The 24264-nt window shown below is 43.6% G+C and overlaps 1 protein-coding gene across 2 annotated transcripts in view; it reads left to right on the forward strand.

Annotated features, from left to right (window-relative positions):
* Positions 1–24264, forward strand: part of LOC126483883 (cytochrome P450 6k1-like) — a 110384-nt gene that overhangs the window by 21408 nt on the left and 64712 nt on the right. For both annotated transcript variants that reach the window (XM_050107140.1, XM_050107139.1), the window contains exon 2: positions 1711–1937. In XM_050107140.1, coding sequence (XP_049963097.1) covers positions 1718–1937 — 220 coding nt within the window. In that variant the 5' untranslated portion in view covers positions 1711–1717. The remainder of the gene's footprint in view (positions 1–1710; positions 1938–24264) is intronic.

Raw genomic sequence — 24264 nt, forward strand, 5'->3', positions numbered from 1 at the left:
AGCGGCCTTGATACGCCTGGGCATTAAGTCATACAGAGTTTGGATGGCGTGTACAGGTACAGCTGCCCATGCAGCTTCAACACGATACCACAGTTCATCAAGAGTAGTGACTGGCGTATTGTGACGAGCCAGTTGCTCGGCCACCATTCACCAGGCGTTTTCAGTTAGAGAGAGGTCTGGAGAATGTGCTGGCCAGGGCAGCAGTCGAACATTTTCTGTATCCAGAAAGGCCCGTATACGACCTGCAACATGCGGTCGTGCATTATCCTGCTGAAATGTAGGGTTTCGCAGGGATCGAATGAAGGGTAGACCCACGGGTCGTAACACATCTGAAATGTAACGTCCACTGTTCAAAGTGCCGCAATGCGAACAAGAGGTGACCGAGACGTGTAACCAATGGCACCCATACCATCACGCCGGGTGATACGCCAGTATGGCGATCACGAAGACACGCTTCTAATGTGCGTTCACCGCGATGTCGCCATCATGATGCTGTAAACAAAACCTGGATTCATCCGCTAAAATGACGTTTTGCCATTTGTGCACCCAGGTTCCTTGTTGAGTACACAATCGCAGGCGCTCCTGTCTGTGATGCAGCGTCAAGGGTAACCGCAGCCATGGTCTCCGAGCTGATAGTCCATGCTGCTGCAAACGTCGTCGAACTATTCGTGGATATGGTTGTTGTCTTGCAAACGTCCCCATCTGTCGACTCAGGGATCGAGTCGTGGCTGCACGAACCGTTACAGCCATGCGGATAAGATGCCTGTCATCTCGACTGCGAGTGATAGCCGTTGGAATCCAGCACGGCGTTCCATACTACCCTCCTGAACCCACCGATTCCATATTCTGCTAACAGTCATTGGATCTCGACCAACGCGAGCAACAATGTCGAGATACGATAAACCGCAATCGCGATAGGCTACAATCCGACCTTTATCAAAGTCGGAAACGTGATGGTACGCGTTTCTCCTCCTTATACGAGGCATCACAACTTTTCACGAGCAACGCCGGTCAACTATTGTTTGTGTATGAGAAATCGGTTGGAAACTTTCCTCATGTCATCAGGTTGTAGGTGTCGCCACCGGTGCCAACCTTGTGTGAATGCTCTGAAAAGCTTATCATTTGCATATCACAGCATCTTCTTCCTGTCGGTTAAATTTCGAGCCTGTAGCATGTCATCTTCGTGGTGTAGCAATTTTAATGGCCAGTAGTGTATTTTTTCTGACCTTCTGAGCAGTTTAAAATCTGGTATTTTTACTAGAAAACAAGCTCGGTAAAACTTAACCTCTCAACATAACTTACACAATACGAACTACGCTACAAAGTTTACTTCAAAAACTGAGAATTTTCTCCGTTTCTGAGAAACCTCGCTAGTTTTATTCATACGAAATCCTAGAACGTTCTTCACTTTGAGCATCTTCCCCCAAACTTTTACATTAACCGAGAACATTCTCAGGCAAAGTATTTTCTGCACTCACTTTATCCATGACAGTCTGTGAATGTTCTCCGAAATTCCGAGAGTAAAGTACGTTCTCCATTTCATTCATACGATCCAGTGATTCAAATAAAACAGTCTTTATAAACTTCACGTCTGTACTGTAATACAAACACTAGCAGCATAACATATCGCCTAGTTAGCTTCTTACTTTAATTCGAATTTTTGGATTATACATGTTCATTTGAGATATTAACTCAATCTCTTTATTCCAGGGCAACGATGGCGCTAATCTTAGACTCGTGGATTAGTGAATTCCTGCTTGTCGTTTCCGCGGCTGCTCTCGCTATCTACCTATGGTTCGAACATGGCTTCAAATATTGGAAGAAGAAGGGCGTACCTTTCGTGGAGCCGAGCTTTCCGTTCGGAAACTTCAGGAAAAACATTTTGGGCCAGGAGACCCTTGGTGTTACGACACAACGCTTATACAAACAGCTACCAGGTACGTTTCAAGCCCTGCGGCACGGGTAAGCTAGACAAAAGTTTTATGTATACTGTAAATTCTTCTTGTACGGTGTACATCATGATGAGGATACCTAGCATAAATAAAGTCTTCGGTAAAAAATTTTTTAACCCAACAGGTCCTACTCGATCGTGTAAACGTATGAGATGTGATGAAGGGACGGCTTTCAAAACGACAACGTGTGTGAATGTGTGTACCTGCAGACAAACAGAGATACTTCTACATGAACCAGGTTTTCGAGTTGCAGTAAGATAGAACTTCGTGTCATAGCGCAAATTTTTGTATTTTATTGCTTATTGGCACTTCTGTATCTTTTCTAAAAATAGTTGGAGACGCAAACACCCTTTGCAGAATCGGTGAACAGTAAATGCGTTTACATTTGTTTAAAATGCTTTCAGACCGTAAAAAAAAAATTGTAGATAATGCTTGGCTTTCGGGTTGACTGCCGCATTACATATCATAGACACAGCAACTACCACATATACTGGCTCAAAATACACGACTGCTTCTGAAACATACATTGAAAGATTTGGGTACTAGCATTACATAGGAAGAATTAGCAGGACACAAGTCATGAAAATTGACTGACGGCCAAAAAAAGAGAACAGGTAGACATTGCAGCAGATTTTATAGATGGCTGTTGTGCAGCTCATCTTTACATTATGGGAGATGAAGAAACTGGTGCCTCCTGAAACAAATAATCGGCGAGAAGCGTAAACGAAGTGTATGTATATCTCTTGTAGGTGACTCCTTTTGAGATAGCGTCAACACGAACCTGTAGATAAGCTAGGAGGAAGCACGAGTTCCCAAACTTTTCCTCTGACGAAACACTTTGAGAATCTTTGTATTTTGGTGGATCATCATTAGTTTTCTGCTATATTAGCAGGTCCTTTGCCTCTCCATTTTCTGCGATCCATTGCTTCCTTCTTAAGGCTGCTCTATGTTGTACCGTCCATCACGTCATCCAGTATCTGAAATCTCTTCCTTCATCTCTTCCTTTTCTCTTCGACATAACGCTCTAAAACTGTTTTTATCAGTCAGTCATTCTTTCTTAATATATGCCCAGTTCAATTTCCTTTTCTTCTTTTTATCACATCTAGTAACTGTCTTTTCTCTCCCACTCTTCTCAGTACCTCTTCATTTTTTACTCTGTCCATCCAACTCACTCTTTCCATCCTCCGCCATGTCCACATCTCAAAATCCTCCAGCCTTTCTCTGTCTTTCTTCCTCAAAGTCCATGTTTCAGCGCCATATAGAAGAACACTCCATACAAGACATTTTATGAGTCTCTTCCTGAGTTCTCTGTCCAGACCGCTGCAGAAAATTCTCCTTTTCTTATAAAATTCCTCTTTTGCCATTGCTATCCTTGTTTTAATTTCCGTGGTGCACTTCCAGTCGGTGTCTATCCTGCTTCTAAGATACTTAAAATTTGCACCTGTTCTAGTATTTCTCCATTCAGCACAATTTTTATTTCTTTATTTCCTCCTAATGCCAATACTTTTGTTTTCTTTGTGTTAATTTTCATTCTATAATTTTTTCCGTCCTCCAATTTCTACCCCTTTGTCATCTAATGAGCATTGGTCAATCATATTTTACAAGTAGAGATTGAAAAGAGGATGGAACACATTGTTTATGTCGTAAGTTAATTAATTTTTTAAAATGGGAACAATCTGTTTTATTCGCTGATTATTTCAGTCTTAAAACATGACTAATAACACAGAAATCACACTAAAATTTTAAGAAAGTAGTAAGTATCGTCAAAAAGTCTAAAAAAATCGCTATGTTATAAAGTTTTTCGCGGAGCACCAGAGGAGAAAGAAGGCAGAGGACTGGGTGGGATGTCATGAGCTTAATAGATTTACATTTGCTAAATCAATAAAGTAACTTGCGTAAAAAGAGAGAGCCTTAGGCTCAAATCATAAAAAATAAAATTATCTAAAAAATTATCGCTAAAATATTAAGAGTGTAGAAAAGTGTAGGAGGGATGTCATAATCATACTGGATTTATGTATGGTAAAACATTATAGGATACTGTGTAAAAAGAGAGAAAATACTGCTAAAGTTGTGTGAACTTACCGTTAAATATTCAGAGTGTGGAACAAAAGATGTGTAAACTGCAAAAGGTACAAAATAATCAAATTACACACGGCCCAGTCGCGTCAACGTGACCATCGGTTACGTTCGACGTCAGCGTGCTATAACTATCCATGGACGGCAGGTGGCAGCACTAGCAGAGGAGGATAGTCAAAGTCTTCCCTGGTCACGCAGGAAACAATGCAATCGTTGCCGTAATGGGGAAACGATACGATTTGTTTGACTCGCAAGAGCGCATGTACACTGCTGGCCATTAAAATTGCTAGATCACGAAGATGATGTGCTACAGATGCGAAATTTAACCAACAGGAAGAAGATGCTGTGATATTCCAATGATTAGCTTTTCAGAGCATTCACACAAGGTTAGCGCCGGTGGCGACACCTACAACCTGCTGACATGTGGAAAGTTTCCAACCGATTTCTCATACACAAACAGCAGTTGGCCGGCGTTGCCTGGTGAAACGCTGTTGTGTTACCTCGTATAAGGAGGAGAAATGCGTGCCATCACGTTTCCGACTTTGATAACGGTCAACAGATGGGGACGTCTGCAAGACAACAACCATCTACACGATCAGTTCGACCACGTTTGCAGCAGCATGGACTATCAGCTCGGAGACCATGGCTGAAGTTACCCTTGACGTCGCATCACAGACAGGAGCGCCTGCGATGGTGTACTCAACGACGAACCTGGGTGCACGAATAGCAAAATGTCATTTGTTCGGATGAATCTAGGTTCTGTTTACAGCATCATGATCGTCGCATCCGTGTTTGGCGACATCACGGTGACCGCACATTGGAAGCGTGTATTCGTCATCGCCATACTGGCGTATCACCCGGCGTGATGGTATGGGGTGCCATTGGTTACACGTCTCGGTCACCTCTTGTACGCAATGACGGCACTTTGAACAGTAGACGTTACACTTCAGATGTGTTATGACCCGTGGCTCTACCCTTCATTCAATCCCTGCGAAACCCTACATTTCAGCAGGATAATGCACGCCCGCATTTTGCAGGTTCTGTAGGGGCCTTTCTGGATACAGAAAATGTTCGACTGCTCCCCTGGCCAGCACATTCTCCAGATCTCTCACCAATTGAAAACGTCTGGTCAATGGTGGTCGAGCAACTGGCTCGTCACAATACGCGTCACTACTCTTGATGAACTGTGGTATCGTGTTGAAGCTGCATGGGCAGCTGTACCTGTACACGTTATCCAAGCTCTGTTTGACTCAATGCCCAGGCGTATAAAGGCCGTTATTATGGCCAGAGGTGGTTGTTCTGGGTACTGATTTCTCAGGATCTATGCACCAAAATTGCGTGAAAATGTAATCACATATCAGTTATAGTATAATATATTTGTCCAATGAATACCCGTTTATCATCTGCATTTCTTCTTGGTGTAGCAGTTTTAATGGCCAGTAGTGTACATTGGCTTTCGGGTCAGGGGTTGAGAAATTTCCGAAACAACAAAGTTTTTAGACAGTTCGGATGCAGTACACCTCGCATGGCAAATTGGTACTATCCAAAACCAGCACCGAGGCAATTGTGGTGCTCAACAGGCCACGGATGACAGGCGTGAGTGACGGTTGCGGAGATGTGTACGAGCGAGTAGACGTCCAACTGTTGAGCAACTGAACGATCCAAATAAACCAAGGAGCTACAGACAGTGTCTCCTCAACCACCGTTTAGCGAACATATCTGCATATGGGCCACCACAGATGGCGGCTCGAAGTGCATGTGCGTGGTTCGAAGGACACCATCGTGAATTTGCCGCATTCGCCTCGCCACCAGATGCCTCTGATTTAAATCCAATCGAAAATCTGTGGAACTTCATCGATCGGGCTGTTCGCGCCATGGATCCTTAACCGAGGAAGATAGTGCAGCTGGCCACGGCGCTGGAGTCCGCATGGCTCCACATCTCAGCCGGTACCTCCCAGAACTTCACTGGCTCTCGTCCTGCAAGTCCTCACTGCAAAAGATGGTTATTCATATTTTTGACAGATGGTCATATTAATATGATTGGACCGCATAAAAGTGTAATTAAGTAAAGTAACTAAAATTGAATTAAGTGTTTCGAAATATTAGAAGCGGATAACTGAGTTGTACAGAACCAAATATATACATTTTCTATTTGTGTACTTCTGAAGTCTTATACTGTTAATGTTCTCAGATACTTAACTCATTTTTTTTAACTGCTAAGGTCATCAGTCCCTAAGCCTATACACTACTTAACCTAAATTATCCTAAGGACAAACACACACACCCATGCCCGAGAGAGGACTCGAACCTCCGCCGGACCAGCCGCATAGTCCATGACTGCAGTGCCCAGACCGCTCAGCTAATCCCGCGCGGCAAATTCATCTTTGATTACTTTACATAATTCTCCTTTTATAATTCCATCATTTTATACCTTTCACAGTTTACACATCTTTTGTTCCACGCTCTTAATATTACATAATTTTTTTTTATAATTTTAGAAGACAACTCTCTCTTGATACACAATATACAATAACGTTTGGCCAAATGTAAATCAGATATACTCAGGGCATCCCTCCTCCACTGTTCTATACTCTTGATATGTTAATGATAATATTCTACATCATTTTACTTTTTATAATTTTAGCGTAAGACAATCTTTTTACACGAGTTCCTTACATATTTACCAAATTCAAATCTATTAAATTCATGATCTCCCCCACCCCCTCCCCATCTCTGCACCTCGCACCACTCTTCTCCATTTCCCCTCTTCTCCCTTTTAACCCTCTCCCCGCCCTCCACTATCAACCGATTTAAAATATTGACAGCCGTTACATACTATGGTATTCTGGTGTGAAGTTCTGATACTGACACGGCGGATTCCTGATGCAGCTACATGTGTAAATTCAACATTTATTTACAAAACATTTCCACTTTTTATAAAATAATAGTACATACTTAGTCCTGATCTGTTTTTAGATCTGAAGATAATCCAGGCTGTTCGAAACAAGTAAAACTGTAAAAAACAATGTACAACTGGGACTAAAAAATAAACAATGTATTAAAATTACTGTAAATTCTGAAATGGTCAGGTAGTTTCACAGTAGATAGTGAAAATCTGGTGATCGTTCAAAAATGGTTCAAATGGCTCTGAGCACTATGCGACTTAACTTCTGAGGTCATCAGTCGCCTAGAACTTTGAAGTAATAAAACCCAACTAATCTAAGGACATACCACACAGCCATTCCCGAGGTAGGATTCGAACCTGCGACCGTAGCGGTCGCTAGGCTCCATACTGTAGCGCCTAGAACCGCACGGCCACTCCAGCCTGCGATCGTTCAAGGACGGGAAAAAATTAGCTGAGGGGGTATACATCCCTTCGAATTACAGGTCAGATGCTGAACCGATTCTTCTGTACTAGACGAGAGTGGTTGTTTGGTATAATATTTAGGTTATAGGCAGAGGCTTGGAAGCACACTGCCTAACAAAAACAAAAAAAGCACCCGAAGTCATGTTGGGGTGTCAGTGTATTTTCGTACATGTACACGGCAGGTATATAAATGATAAGATCTGCAATTTTCTGTGACCGTGAAACGGCGACCAGTGAACACTGGCTTAGTTAGTGTCTAGTGTTGTTACATCTACAGCACTACTCTGCAATTCACACTTAAGTGCCTGGCAGAGGATTCATCGAACCACCTTGAGACTATTTCCTTTAGTTCCTTACAGTTTCATTCTCGAACATAGCTTGGTCAAAATGAACACTTAGCTCTTTCAGTACGAGTTCTGATTTCTCTTACTTTATTGTGATGATTGTTTATTTCTATGTAGGATGGTGTCATTAATTATTTTCGCATTCAAAGGAGAACGCGAAAAACGACTTTGTTTTAATGACTGCCACCCCAAGTCGCTTATCATAACCGTGCCACCCTCTCTCCTATTTCGCGATAATACAAAACGAGCTTCTCTTCTTATCTATAAAATTTCGGGCGTGCAGCCGCGTAAATACGACGTCTTCTTCTAATATTTCGGTTGGATGTCGTCCAACCATCATCAGAGTGAGGCGAGGGGACTGACTAGAGCGTCAGTCACTTCGGCTCACTCTGATGATGGCTGGAAGGTATTCAGCCGAAATATTAGAAGAAGACGTCGTATTTACGCGGCTGCACGCCCGAAATTTCATATGTCAGTCATTGCGCCACGAAAATATGGCGATGCACATCGAGCTGCTCTTCTTTGGACTTTTTCGATGCGATGTTAGTCCTATCTCGTAAGGATCCCGCACGGCACAGCAGTGCCCTAGGAGAGGACGGACAATCGTCATGTTGGTATTTTATTTAGTGGATCTGTTGCATCTTCTAAATATTCTTCCAGTAAGACACAGTCTTTGGTTTTCCTTTCCAATAACAGGGTCTATGTGAACTTTCTAATTTAAGTTGTTCATAATTGTAGTTTCTAGGCATTTAGTAGAACTGACAGCCTTTAGATTTGTGTGATTTATCGTGCAAGCGAAATTTATCGTATTCTTTTTGGTACTGACACTTTTCTTTGTTTGGAGCAAAATGGCACTTGCGCACCATATACATATCATGTCTAAGTCATTTTGTGATTTGTTTTGACTTACTAATGACTTTGCTAGACGGCAAATAACAGTATAAACTGAAAACAATCCAAGAGGGCTCCTCAGATTGTCTCCTAAATCATTTATGTAGATTAGGAACAGCATGTAGATTAGGAACAGCCTATAACATTTCCTTGGGGAACACCAGTATCATTTCTCTTTTACTCGAAGACTTTCCGTCGATTACTGAGAGGAGGCCGGTGTGGCCGAGCGGTTCTAGGCGCTTCAGTCTGGAATCGCGAGACTGCTACGGTCGCAGGTTCGAATCCTGCCTCGGGCATGTATGTGTGTGATGTCCTTGGGTTAGTTAGGTTCAAGTAGTTGTAAGTTCTAGGGGACTGATGACCTCAGATGTTAAGTCCCATAGTGCTCAGAGCCATTTTTTTGAATACTGCAAACTGTGACCTTTCTGACCGAAAATCACGAATCCAGTCGCACAACTGAGACGCTACTCCATTGGCACGCAGTTTGATTAGAGCTCTCTTGTGAGGAACGATGTAAAAAGCCTTCTGAAAATGTAGAAGTATGGAATCAATTTGAGGTCCCCTGTCAGTAGCACCCGCTACTTCGTGCGAATAATGTGCTAGTTGTGCTTCACGAGAATGATATCTTTGAAATCGTGCTGACTATGGATCAACATAACGTTTTCTTCGAGGTAAGACTTAATGTTGGAACACAGTATATTTTCTAAAATTCTACTGTCAGTCGACGTCAATAATATGAGTCTGTAAATCATCGGATGACTCCTATTTCCTTTCCTGAGTGTTGGGGTGACCTATGTAACTTTCAAATCTTTAGATACGTGTCTTGGGACGAGCGAGAAGTTATATGTGATTGCTAAGTACGGAGCAATTGTGTCAGCATTCTCTAAAAGAAATCTGACTGGTATACAATCTGGACTCGAAGACCTGCATTAATTTGGTGATTTAAATTGCTTCACTGCACCGAGAATGTCTACTTTTAAGCCACACATCTTGGCTGCTGCTCTTGATTCCAGTTCTGTATTATTTAATTCACTGTCTTTGGTGACAGAATTTCGGAAAACCGTGTTTAGTAATTAGTTTCCAGTGGCACTGTTATCAGTAATATTATCACTGGTACCGCGAAGTATAGATATACGAGGCCTGTTCAGAAAGTAAGCTCCGATTGATTGCCAAATTGAAACCACAGTGAACATCAGAAATCTTTTACTTGTAACAATTAGCTACACCTTTCAGCTACTTCTCTACGTAGTCGCCGTTCTGACTTAGACTTTTGTCATAGCGTTGTACCAACTTTTCAATACCCTCATCATAGAAGGCAGCCGCCAGTGCTTTCCGCCAATTCTCCACGCTGGCCTACACCTCATTGTCTGTGTCAAAATGTTGTCTTCGAAGACAGCGGTTCATGTGACCAGAGATGAAACTCAGGGGGAGACAATTGCGGACTGTATTGTGGGTAATCTCACATTTCCATTTGAAAACGATGCAGGAGCATCTTCATTGCCCCTGCAGAATGCGGCTGAGAATTGTCTTGAAGAAGAAACAGCACGACAGTTATGTAATGTTAGCTGCATAGCTTCAGGCGAAATTTCTCACCAGGCCCTCGTACTTGGCGGCAGACACTATTTTCTAGACATCTTTACGCACTCACTGCGAGCTCAGAAATGAGAAGAGCGACGTGATGCTAACTGGGGTTATACTAGAGACACTACCCAACACATCTGTGCAAAGCTTTATCGGATTTTCATAGTCGTTTCCATTTCGCGACCGATCGGAGCTTACTTTCTGAACGCCCCTCGTAGATTATGTCTTGCCACTGGTGGACTTCACATATGACCAGTATCGCCTTAGATCTTCTGCCGGATTTCGAGACAGAGTTTCGTTGAGGATGCTGCTAAAAGCATCTCGCTTTGAAGTTTGTCCTAAGTTTCGAGCTTCTGTAAAACATCGCCAATCTTGGAGATTGCGCGTTCTTTTAAAGGTTTGGCATGCTTTTTTTTCTCATTGCTTCTACAACAAAGTTCTGACCGGTTTTGATGGCGGTGGAGGATCAGTACCATCTTCTATTAACTTATTTTTTATAACTTTCTCACTTCCCGTTGATACTATTTCTTTGAATTTAAGCCATATTTGATGTACAGTTACGTAATGGAGAACTCTCTTAGCAAGATGCTATGCCAATTCTTCTCTGCTGTTTTAAATAGACATATTTTGCGTTTGTTTTTGGCGGATTTGGATGTTAGAGTATTCAGTGTCGCTCCAACGATCTTGTGGCCACTAATCCCTGGATCCGTCAAGATGCTCCCTATCTGCTCAAGATTATTTGTCGCGAAGACGTCAAACATGTTTTCGCAACTACTCAGACTTCGAGAGGGCTCTTGAACTAGCCGTTCAAAATCATATTCGGAGAAAGCATTTAGCACGATTTCGGACAATGTTTTACGCCTACCACCTACTTAAACATGTATTTTCGCTAAACTGAAGTCGCCCCTAACTCCTGTATGAGTGAGGTCTGATAAGATAAGGAATGAGGAGGTTCTCTGCAAAATCAGTGGGGAAGGAAATAGGCCCTATACGGAAAACACCGACAAGAAGAAGGCACAAGATGATAGGACATCTGCTAAGACGTCAGGGGATAACTTCCATGATAGTAGATGGAGTGTAGAAGGTGAAAACAGTATAGGAAAACAGAGGTTGGAATATATCCAGCAAATAACTGATGATGTAAGTTGCAAGTGCTATTCTGTGACGAAAAGGTTGACACAAGAGAGTCAGAAGACCGATGACTCAAAAACTAAGAAAAACAGGAATGAATCGGTATCTATTTGAAATGAGACTCATGTTTTCTTTGAACTGTTCAGCAACTGGATCGTCTGAGTCGGAGGGTCGGTAAAAGGAAGCAGGCGTGGTGGGGTATGTAAATGGTGTCAGATCCATCAGATGTTGAGTAACCCCCCTGAAGAACACGGATTACCGTATATTCGGTTGAGAGAGTGTTATCAGCAGCTGACACAGTTTTATAGGGGCACCATTGTGGGTTTACATTTTACATCGGTCTAATCATGTAATATCGAGATTTGTGGGGCATTTGGATGTGACAGTGGTAATGTTGTATTTCATGGGAACGTCGTCAGGGCTCCACTTCACAACACCTGACCACCGCAAATGGAGGATTGTTGTACTGTGCACCAATCACATCGTAACTCCTTCACACCTACGATTGGAATTCCCTGCAACATTCTGTGTCATCCCGCACCGTTTGTTGGAGACTAGCAGCAACCGAGTTAGGGAATTAACTTCCTTGTGTGGGCTGCCGTTAACACGACAACACAGACGCGTGCGCCTGGAGTGTTGTCGCGACGGAGAAGTATGGACTGCTGATCAATGACGTCATATTATACTAGTGGCCATTAAAATTGCTACACCAAGAAGAACTGCAGTTGATAAACGGGTATTCACTGGACAAATATATTATACCAGAACTGACACGCGATTACATTTTCACGCAATTTGGGTACATAGATCCTGAGAAATCTGTTCCCTGAACACCAACCTCTGGCCGTAATAACGGCCTTGATACGCCTGGGCATTGAGTCAAACAGAGCTTGGATGGCGTGTACAGGTACAGCTGCCCATGCAGCTTTTACGCGATACCACAGTTCATCAAGAGTAGTGACTGGCGTATTGTGACGAGCCAATTGCTCGGCCACCATTGACCAGACGTTTTCAGTTGGTGAGAGATCTGGAGAATGTGCTGCCCAGGGCAGCAGTCGAACATTTCCTGTATCCAGAAAGGCCCGTACAAGATCTGCAACATGCGGTCGTGCATTATCCTGCTGAAATGTAGGGTTTCGCAGGGATTGAATGAAGGATGGAGCCACGGGTCGTAACACATCTGAAATGTAACGTCCACTGTTCAAAGTGCCATCAATGCGAACAAGAGGTGACCGAGATGTGTAACCAATGGCACCCCGGCACCCCATACCTTCACGCCGGGTGATACGCCAGTATGGCGATGACAAATACACGCTTCCAATGTGCGTTCACCGCGACGTCGCCAAACACGGATGCGACCATCATGATGCTGTTAACAGAACCTGGATTCATCAGAAAAAATGACTTTTTGCCATTCGTACACCCAGGTTCGTCGATGAGTACACCATTACAGGCGCTCCTGTCTGTGATGCAGCGTCAAGGGTAGCCGCAGCCATTGTCTCCGAGCTGATAGTCCATGCTGCTGAAAACGTCGTCGAACTGTTCGTGCAGATGGTTGTTGTCTTGCAAACTTCCCCATCTATTGACTCAGGGATCGAGACGTGACTGCACGATCCGTTACAGCCATGCGGATAAGATGCCTGTCATCTCGACTGCTAGTGATACGAGGCCGTTGGGATCCAGCACGGCTTTCCGTATTATTCTCCTGAACCCACCGATTCCATATTCTGCTAACAGTCATTAGATCTCGACCAACGCGAGCAGCAATGTCGCGATACGATAAACCGCAATCGCGATAGGCTACAATCCGACCTTTATCAAAGTCGGAAACGTGATGGTACGCATTTCTCCTCCTTACACGAGGCATCACAGGAACGTTTCACCAGCAACGCCGGTCAACTGCTGTTTGTGTATGAGAAATCGGTTGGAAAATTTCCTCATGTCAGCACGTTGTAGGTGTCGCCACCGGCGCCAACCTTGTGTGAATGCTCTGAAAAGCTCATTTGCGTATCACAGCATCTTCTTCCTGTCGGTTAAATTTCGCATCTGTAGCACGTCATCTTCGTGGTGTAGCAATTTTAATGGCCAGTAGTGTATGTTCAGTGATGAATCGCAATTCTGCACCACTCCGAATGCCAAGGGCTAGTGTGGCTGCGACCTGAGGGTGATTACGTTCTTCTACTGTTTTGGAGAGGCTCAGCTTTGCTACTCGTGGCGTAACAAAGCTGTGGATGGGTTTACATTCAGGTCACGGCTGGCAGTTACTCAGGGAATTCTGAAGGCACACAGTACGTCAAATACATCCTGCGTCCTGATGTATTACCTCTTATGCGACATTAGTTTGGTGTCGTTTTTCAACAGGATAATGCTCGTTCACACGTGGAACTTGTATCTATGAGGTGTCTGCCTCATGTTGAGGTGATCCCGAGACCGGCAAGATCAGGCTTGGACGTGGACTTCCTCCCAGTGCCAGTATCTCGGATCTCTAGTGCCATTTACAACAGTTGTGGCCCAGCTTGCATTAGGAAAGGATGCAACGGCTTTGTGACAACATATCTACGCGAATCAGTGCATACATCTAGGCCAGAGGGACCGCAACGTCGTAATGATTAGTTGGCTCGTCATGACACGTTCTTTCTAAATTTGTCTGGAATTTTTAATCACTGGAATAACATCGCCTATTGCCTCAAGACGTATTATATTCGTTTCGCTTCCTCCTCCCTTTCTGAGGTACTTCACTTTTATTGTCAGGCAGTCTAATAATAAGGAACTGAATAAAATTTTTCAGCAGTAGACGGGAAAGGGGCGCATGTTCATTAAATTGCATTTCCATGGAGCAGTATCTTTCTACGGTGGCGGAAAGTTGATTATATTTTGCTAACTGGACATGGAGTCCTGTTAATTTAAGATAAATAAATGTTATTTTATTGTTCTGTTATTGTTTCTATTTATCCACCTTGCTGGTTGGACCATGCTTTTGATTACAAGAATGGCCTTGTATTTGTCTTATTGCGGACAAATTTGTCCGTTTCATATTTTCCCTGCTTTTCATCGATCCAACTAACAAACTAATAGTCTTCGAGACAGAAGTAGCTAGAGAACCTAAGAAACTCTAACAGACTGGAAGTCCTTGTCTCATGGATATTTAAATGTGAAGTAAGACTGGCGTCTGTAATACACAATTTATGGAGTGGGAAGCGGGCAGAACACCAGTAGTTATTTTACATGGGTAGTGATGGTTGTGATTTGTGTCTCAGATGAATGTAGTATTTGAGAAGTATAGAAGGAGAGAAGCCTCAGGCACATTACAGTGTGATAATCATGGCGGTGCTCAGCATTTCACCGAAGGCGCGGAAGGGAAAGCCTCTAAAACTGGCATTTCATTTATAACTCGGTCGGTGAGTTTTATTACGTATCGTACTATAACTACTAAATTTTATAGCAGACTAAAAGCTTTTTATATCTCAGGCAACTGATGGCTTACCCCGCAGTTCGGGTAGATCCAAGGGGACTGGACATTATGCTTTTATTAAGGTACTTAAGGTAATTAACGGTAAGGTTGGGGTTGGATCCGACCCCAGCGAGTCTGTTTTGTTTATAACTCCCCACTCCCTTTTCTGAGAGCGCTGTGATTCCAGCTACCCTACCAGCCAGTCGTCCCGAGAACGCCGAGGAGGCCACGTCAGTCTGGTGAGTGACCTGCAGCTACCCTCTCTATCCGAAACCTACATTACCCGCGCTCGGATTGGATCCGACCCCACCTTACTGTTTACGTCACACTTACTAGTTTCTTTTGTGGGGAGGATTCAACCCCATATTGATGTTTACATTACATCTAAGTTTTGTTTTCTCTTCTAGTATCTTACTACAATGGCGAGTCAACTCCTTAGAACTCCTGAGGAGATATACAACGAGTTTCTCCGACAGGAGGCTGAGTCAGAGGATGGCGACAATATCGATGTAGAAAACTGTTCAGAAACCGAGGATGTATTATCTAATACTGATGACGAGGATGATGTATTTCATTGTGCGACAGGAGCAGTCGAGTTTGATAATTCTCAGTCAGATGTAGATGATGAGAGAAATTTAGAGCTAGTAAAGACTTCGAGACAATATGGACCAACAAACCCATCCATTCAATTCTAGGACACCAGCGTCAAATATTATTACTCATCTCCCTGGTCCACGTGGGGAAGCAAAGGGGGTCACTAATGAATTGGAAATATTTTTATTATTTATAGATTCGAAAATTATAGAAAAAATTGATTTATACACAAATCTTGAAATCGAGAAATCTAGGCAAAAGTACAATATTGTCCAGTGGTTTCATTCACCAACAGAGAGCGTTGAAATAAAAGGGTTGATGGGCCTTCTCTTCATGAGTGGTGTCCTGAAAAATTCTATGCTCAGTGTAGATGAGATGTTCTCAGCAACCTATGGACCTCCGGTATTCCGTTGCACTATGTGCAAGAAAAGGTTTGCATTTCTTCTAGAAAATCTCCGCTTCGATGATAAAGCCACCAGAGAGGCAAGAAAAATCAACGACAAATTTGCGGCTTTCAGAAAAGTGTGGGACATGTTTGAATCTAACAATGAAAAAAATTACAGTTCATCTGAATATGTCACAGTAGATGAGACTCTACTGAGTTTTCTGGGTGCCTGTCCATTCAAAACGTGTATCCCATCGAAACCGGACAAATATGGGTTGAAAATAATGTCACCATGCGACGCAAGGACATTCTGTTTTTTGCATGGCATTCCATACACTGGCAAGGACAACAGAATAAAGTGGAGACTTGGAGACTTGCCTTTACCTGGCCAGTATGTTTTGCGCCTGACGAAATCTATCAGGGGTTCTAATAGAAAAATTACAGCGGACAATTGGTTCTCCTCACTGGAGGTGACTGACGCCCTCCTCCAAAAAAAACTCACATTTGTAGGTACACTGAGGAGGAACAAACCACAAATACCATCATCAATGCTACGTTCCGCTCCAGTAGGCTCTTCAACATTTATGTATCAGGACGACAAAATTTTGGTGTCATTTACCCCAAAGAAAAATAAAAAAAGTTTTACTGATATCGTCTATGGACTTCTCTGGAGAGATAAATAAAAAATCAAATAAGCCTGAAATTGTGGAGTTCTACAATCTAACTAAAGGAGGGGTCGATGTATTAGATATGCTTTGCCACAGCAGGACACAAAAAGAAAATCAAGAAGATGGCCCATGCGGTACTTTTATGCTATTTTAGACATCGCTGCTATAAATAGTTTTATCATTTACAAAAGCAATGGCAAAATGGACAGCTTTTCAAATGACGCGAGAATATCATTTCTCAAAAATCTTGCGCTCTCTTTGACAAAACCTCTTATGGAAAAGAGGTTGAATAACACACATCTTCCCCGTGAGCTCCATTCATCTATTGGAAAACTTTTAGGAAAAAAAAACAATCGAATTAGACAAGCCTACCCAAGCACAGCCACTAAAGAAAAGAAGATGTGATTTTTGTGACAGATCAAAAGATAGGAAGGGGAATGCTTTTTGTAGTAAGTGTAATCGTTCTATATGGGGGGAGCATAAAGTTATTATGTGCCCTGGCTGTAAAGAAACTGAGATGTGATAAATTGTGCCAAATATGTACTTTCAGGGATGTATGTGATCGTCTCCAGGATAACATTATACATTTATTATTTGTTCCTATTACATTATGTGTACAAAGACATTTATTATTGAGAACTTTATATTTCGAAACTGCTGACACTATAATTATTTTCTACAATTAGTAAGAGATGTTTCTAATTTAGTTCCTATTTTTAGAATTTTTAAATTTCCTAGTTGATGACTGAATCAACTGATTTTTACTATGTTTTCAATAATTTTATAGAGAATATTTCTATTAAGGTATTTTTTTGTAATCATGTTCCTATTTTTTCAAAAGTACTTTATATTCTTACTTATTGACTATAAAAATAAAAAACTTGTTGTTATAACAAATGTTATATGTGTTTAATTGATAATAAAACTTTTTCCCATTGTTAATTTTTTATTTTACCCCGAAAAATCTATATTTGGAGGGTGGGGTCTGATCCAACCCCACCTTACCGTTTATGCCAAGAAACTTCACCTTACCGTTAGAGGGTTAAACTGTTTATCAAGTTTCAGTGTAAGAAAGGCGAGACTAGTTAGTAGAAGTCTCGATTTGCGCTTCAAAGAATTCCATCGTTTCTGAAAGACAAGGCATTCGATTACGGAGCGCGTGTCTCATTCATTTGTGGGTCTCTCTTCCTTCAATATATTTTAGCTAGACAGTCTACCAGGATGTGCACAGCTCTTCTAAACTATGCTACATGGGCTCATTGGGTTCAGATCAAGCGACTTCGTTATGAAACAGCTAATCTCACTCCCTTCGAGGGTTTACCGAATCATGGTCAAACAGTCCCAGAGCTATATGTCGGAGCATTGCCTTCCTTAATACGCTGGTCTTCAAAGGCTTGCTAATGACAAACGAAGCGGAGGACCAAATCTGCTAGACGGTGTACCGTACCGTTGCCTTTGAACGTCGAAAGCAAACGTAACACGTGCACAGTTTCATCTCTCATAACCACAGCCCACGAGAACATTCTACGAGCAAATGGGTTAGCCACACAAAGCAGACGGCCATTCTGTTGTGCTCGATATTTCACGTCGTTTCTGTGAGATGTACTGACGCTGCAAAGTTCATCTTTGGTAGTTTGGTGCAAAAGGAGACACAAAATCACTATGTTACAAAATTCGTGGAATTCGTGCGTTTATTTATTTATATTTGCTCATATAAGCCGACTTCACCTATTACTTTTGTCTGAGAGTATGATCACGTGCGTCAGACAAAATCGTTTAGAAAACTAGGATCCAAAAACTTGACGTAAAATTTATACATTTTTTAGTGTTGATTTTATGAAAACTAGTGCGGCTGTTGTTACATTTTGTGCAGTTCTATAACATCATTTGTACACATAACCTGTACTTTTCGCAATCGTGATATACTATGTAGTATTATATCTTCAGTTGTAAAGTTAACCTGTACTTTTCAGAAATTTTCTCGTTCAAAACCAATTGTTTCATTGTGTATTAGCGTGAGAAAAGATACGTTTCCGACAATTTTCAGATGCTTGCAAGATTTCCATAAGTTAGGGTGTTTTGTGTAGCCTATTTCGTACTGAATCGGCTTTTTTGATTTTCAGTTCTGTAAATACACCAGTGTGCAAAACTAAAGAACGAAAGTAACTTTTGCTTGATGTAATTGGAAATTTGTTGTAAGGCCTATGGGACCAAACTGCTGAGGTCATCGGTCCCTAGGCTTACGCACTACTTAATCTAACTTAAACTACGAGGGTAATCCCAAAAGTAAGGTCTCCAATTTTTTACAAGTACAAAACCAATTGTTTCATTGTGTATTAGCGTGAGAAAAGATACGTTTCCGACAATTTTCAGATGCTTGCAAGATTTCCATAAGTTAGGGTGTTTTGTGTAGCCTATTTCGTACTGAATCGGCTTTTTTGATTTTCAGTTCTGTAAATACACCAGTGTGCAAAACTAAAGAACGAAAGTAACTTTTGCTTGATGTAATTGGAAATTTGTTGTAAGGCCTATGGGACCAAACTGCTGAGGTCATCGGTCCCTAGGCTTACGCACTACTTAATCTAACTTAAACTACGAGGGTAATCCCAAAAGTAAGGTCTCTTTCTACATACAATGGTTTACATCAGTTTACAGCTTGAATATTTAACTATTTTTCGACATAATCAACAGTTCTGTCGATGCATTTTTGTAGACGCTGTGGCAGTTTTTGTATGCCCATGTCATACCAGCTCGCCGCCATGCTGTTCAGAAAGTTATGAACTGGCGTGATTGTTGCTTGGTTTCAGGTGTAAAGTGGCTTGGTTCAAATGGCTCTGAGCACTATGGGACTTAACTTCTGTGGTCATCAGTCCCCGAGAACTTAGAACTACTTAAACCTAACGACATCACACACATCCATTCCCGAGGCAGGATTCGAACCTGCGACCGTAGCAGTCGCGCGGTTCCGGACTGAACGCCTTAACCGCGAGACCACCGCGGCCGGCGTGTAAAGTGGTATGTCCAGGTTTCGTCACCCGTGACAACTGAGTCCAGAAAGTTGTCCTGTTCGGCTGCAAGGCGGTGAAGAAATGCGAGGGAAGCATCAACTCGTTGCCGTATGTGGTCTTCAGTCAGTATGCGTGACACCCATCTTGCGCACACCTACCGACAGTGCAATGTTTCCATTAAAATTCTGTGAGCGGTGCATCGGGAAACCTCAGGAACCAACGTGCAGAGATCATGCAGGGTGATCAACAGATCTTCACGCATGCTTTGCTCAACCTTCAGCACTGTCTCCTCAGAAATTGACGGTCTCCCGCTCCTTTGTTCGTCGTGAATTTCGGTCCGACCAGCTTCAAACTCTCTACACTACTTACGAACATTTTTGACATCCATGCACGACTCATCATACACTTCCGTCAATCGGCGATGGATTTCAATCGGCGCAATTCTCTTTGCGTTCAAAAACTGAATAACTGCGCGCAATTCGCACTTGGCGGTAACATCCAACGGAAGCCCCATTCTCAACGGCTGCCAAGCCAAGCCAGCGCCTCAACGCGGCGTGTTATGTTTACAAAAAAATGGTTCAAATGGCTCTGAGCACTATGGGACTTAACATCTATGGTCATCAGTCCCCTAGAACTTAGAACTACTTAAACCTAACTAACCTAAGGACACCACACAACACCCAGTCATCACGAGGCAGAGAAAATCCCCGACCTCGCCGGGAAACGAACCCGGGAACCCGGGCTACCGCACGACCACGAGATGCGGACTTATGTTTACACACAGCGCGTGAAGTACTCTTCATAACAGTGTGACCAACTGCCACACAAACAGAGTTCTGTACTTCTAAAAAAATAGGAGACCTTATTTTTGGGATTACCCTCGTAACTTGCGCTAAGGACAACACACACACCCATGCCCGAGGAAGGACTCGAACCTCCGACAGGGGTTGCTTGATGTGCCACTGCCAAGTATCATAGCTCGATGAAACTTGGCCCATACATAGAAAGAATTGTTACAGTATTCTATGTGGGAGCTGGATTCTGCATTGTCTGCAGCTCGTGACACATCCCCTGGTCACGACAGGATCCATTACAGTATGCTACAGCACCTCACAAAGCCCAACAAAGAAATCCTCCTCGCACTTTTTAATGCCATTTGGGCGTCAGGTCACTTTCCTGACTCGTGGCGTGAGGCAGTTTTAATTAATTTTTTAAAACCTGGGAAATATCGCACGAGCCCGAGTAGCTACCGTAGTGCTGCCCTCATCAGTTGCATGGGAAAGACCTTGGAGCGGATGGTCAAACGCCGCCTTGTCTGGATGTTAGAATCCCGGCAACTCCTTAGTCGCTTTTAGTGTGGGTTTAGGAGGTTTCGCTCCATCTTCGATAACCTTGCCCTCCTGGAGGCGGATGTATAATAAGCTTTCCTACGCCGTCGTCACCTTCTAGGTGTATTTTTTGACATCGTGAAGGCCTACGATACCACTTGGAGGCGTCTCATCCTGGAGCAGCTTCACGAATTGGGTTTTCGTGGTTGTCTTCCTCTTTTTATTCAGTCTTTCCTCTCCCCACGATATTTTAGATACCGAATTGGTGACGTCCTGCTGACCGTTTTGAGCAGGAGAACGGTGTCCCTCAGGATAGCGTTTTAAGTGTGACTGTCTTTGCCATCGCTATTAATAGCATCACCTCCATAGTGAAAAGTCCTGTCCAGTGTTCCTTGTTTGTGGATGTTTTCTCTTTGTTTTGCTCTTCTTAAAGCCTTGCAACGACAACGCGTCAGTTGCATCTTACTCTTAGACGTTTGGATGACTGGACGCAGAAGAGTGGTTTTAAGTTTTCCACCGAGAAGCCGTGTGTGTTCTTTTTCGCCGTTCTCGTTCGATTTTAACCTTTCCTGAGTTGAGGATAAGGGACGCTGTCCTCGCTTTTAAAGACACGGTGAGAGTTCTGGGGCTCATTTTCGATTCGAAGCTTACGTGGTTACCTCATCTTAAAGACTTGAAACGACGGTCACTTAAGGCTTTAAGTATTTTAAAATGCCTTAGCCATGGTACATGGGGAGCCGACAGGACTTGTCTGCTCCAGTTTTACAGGGCGTTTGTGCGATCTCGGCTCGATTATGGGTGACGGTGTACGGGTCTGCGAGGCCTTCTTACTTAAGAACATCGTTGTGCACCATGAAGGGCTTCGATTGGCCACTGGGGTATTCAGAACCAGCCCCGTACCAAGCCTCTGCGCAGAGGCTGGTGAACCGACACTTCATATGCGGCGGCGGCTACTTACGGTGCGCCAGGCGTATAAAACTTTGTCCACACCATACACACCTGCATACCATACCGTTGCTCAGCTTCCTCTGGCACGGCTATTTCATAACCGGCAACGAGCGACGCGGCCCTATGGGATTCGCGCGCAGGATTGCCTCTCTGCGATGGATATGGCTGGTTTTCATGTTTTCCGTCGCGATTGGAGCAGATTTCCACATTGGCTCCTCCGGAGACCCATACTTATTTTAGATTTGACTAATTTTAAGAAAGATAGTGCACCAGATTTTACATTCCAATCTCAGTTTTTTAACATTTTAGGTGCGCATCACGGTTTTACCGTCGTTTACACTGATGGCTCCAAACAGGAGAATTTCATTGGCTGTTCTGTAGTGTTCCCTGGTCACGTTACCCGGATTCGCCCCCCTGATGAATATACCGTTTTCGCAGCGGAGCTCCACGCGATCCTGAAGGCACTGGAGCGGATGAATCGTGTTCGGGGCAATCGATTTCTCCTCTGCTCCGATTCCCTTAGTGCCTTACAATCATTGCAGAATCTGTACCCAACTAAGGAGATGGTCCAGCTGATATCTGACCAACTGTACTTACTCCAACGGCGGGGTAAGGAGGTGTCCTTCTGCTGGGTGCCTGGTCATGTAGGAATATGGGGCAATGAACAGGCCGATCGGGCTGCCAAGGAGGCCTGCAGAGAGCAGGATGTGGTCCAGTGTCCTATCCCCTTGCAGTGTGTCATTTCTGCACTCCACAGGAAGTGCATGGAGTTGTGGGAGGACGAATGGCTGGCGGTGACGGCCAATAAACTGCGGTTGGTGTAGTCAACAACTCGGCCGTGGCGTTCCTCCTGCCGGGTGCTCAGGCGGGAAGAGTTGGCCCTCACACGTCTTCGGATTGGGCACTGTCCTCTCACACATAGCTTTCTATTACGGCATTAGGATCCCCCGATTTGTGTTGCTTGTGGTGTGCACATCTCTGTCCGGCACATTTTAGCAGGCTGCATTTTATACCGTGAATGCAAGGGCAGAAGCACAAGTTGATGGGGATCTGCCATGTGTTTTAGCTAATGATGAGACGTGTGTGTCTAGGGTTTTAAAGTTTTGTGATGTGTCTTCATTCTGGCCTAAACTTTTGGGCTGGAGGTTTTAGTGTATTGCACAGTGGCTGCCTCCTCCCCTTCTCCTTGCCATCAGCCAGCCACTACCATCTGCCTTATTGCTTTAGCTCCCTGTACCACTTTCTTCCAGCGTTGTCTATGTTTTACTGCTGGCGGCATGCTTCGTCCCACGCTTCGGTGTGGGTCGGCACATAGTTTTCCTGTGTCTTACGTTCTGTTTAATCTTATTGTTCTGAGTCTTTTATTGACACCCGTCTCAATCTGTTACTGAGCGGGCGCTGAAGACCTTGCCGTCGTGCGCCCTTAAAACCCTCTCCATCCATCCATCCATCACATGTACATAAGGTAACTACATCTGCATATAAACTTCATATATACTCCACTAGCCACCAAGCGGTGTGTGGCGGAGGGTACAATTCACGCCAAAGTCATATTCCCCCCCCCCCCCTCCGCGCCCTCTGTTCCACTCGCGGATTGCACGAGGGAAAAACGAGAGCCTGAACGCCTTAGTACGAGCTCTAATTTCCCTTAACTTTGAATGGTGATCATTGCGCGATTTGAAAGTTGGTGGTAATAATATATGCTCTACATCCTCGGTGAAGATCGGATTTCGGAATTTAGTGAGCAGCCCCTTGCGTTTAGAGCGTCGTCTGTCTGCAAGTGTATCCCACTTCAAACTTTCTATGAGGTTTGTAATGCTCTCGCGATGGCTAAATGTACCAGTCACGAATCTTGCCGCTCCTCTTTGGACCTTTTCAATCTCTTTAATGAGACCCAAATAAATACTCAATGAGGCGAACAAACAATAATTACGCTGAAATTACCGCGATTCATTTCGCCCCTGGACGTTCCTAACGGCGAGAGATGTTATTAATAGTATGTGTGATCACCACGGACGGCAGTGGATGCTCTAAAACGTGATCCGTAAGGAGTTCTTACGGTAGGGCGTTCCATTCCTATAGCAGCGCGAGTGAAAACTGCCGGGTAGTCGTTGGTGCATGTGGATGTGCTGCAGTCTGTCTCCCCAACATATCCTCCATTTCCTCGACGGGGCTTAAGTCGCGGAAACGGGCGGGACAGTCTATTCGCCGAATATCCCCTGGTTCCCAGATTTCCTCCACCTACGCTGTTCGATGCGATAGCGCTTTGTCACCCATAAAAATGCAGTCATATTTGAATGCAACCCCGCAAAAAAGCGCATGAGGAAAAGTACAGTGCCACATTAACGCTGACCGGTTTGTGTTCGTGTTCAAACATTTGGAACTCTGTACGCCCATGCAACAAAATGGTTCAAATGGCTCTGAGCACTATGGGACTTAACATCTGTGGTCATCAGTCCCCTAGAACTTAGAACTACTTAAACCTAACTAAACTAAGGACATCACACGCAGCCATGCCCGAGGCAGGATTCGAACCTGCG

The sequence above is a fragment of the Schistocerca serialis genome, chromosome 6, assembly GCF_023864345.2.
Source record: "Schistocerca serialis cubense isolate TAMUIC-IGC-003099 chromosome 6, iqSchSeri2.2, whole genome shotgun sequence".
Taxonomy (NCBI): Eukaryota; Metazoa; Arthropoda; class Insecta; order Orthoptera; family Acrididae; genus Schistocerca; species Schistocerca serialis.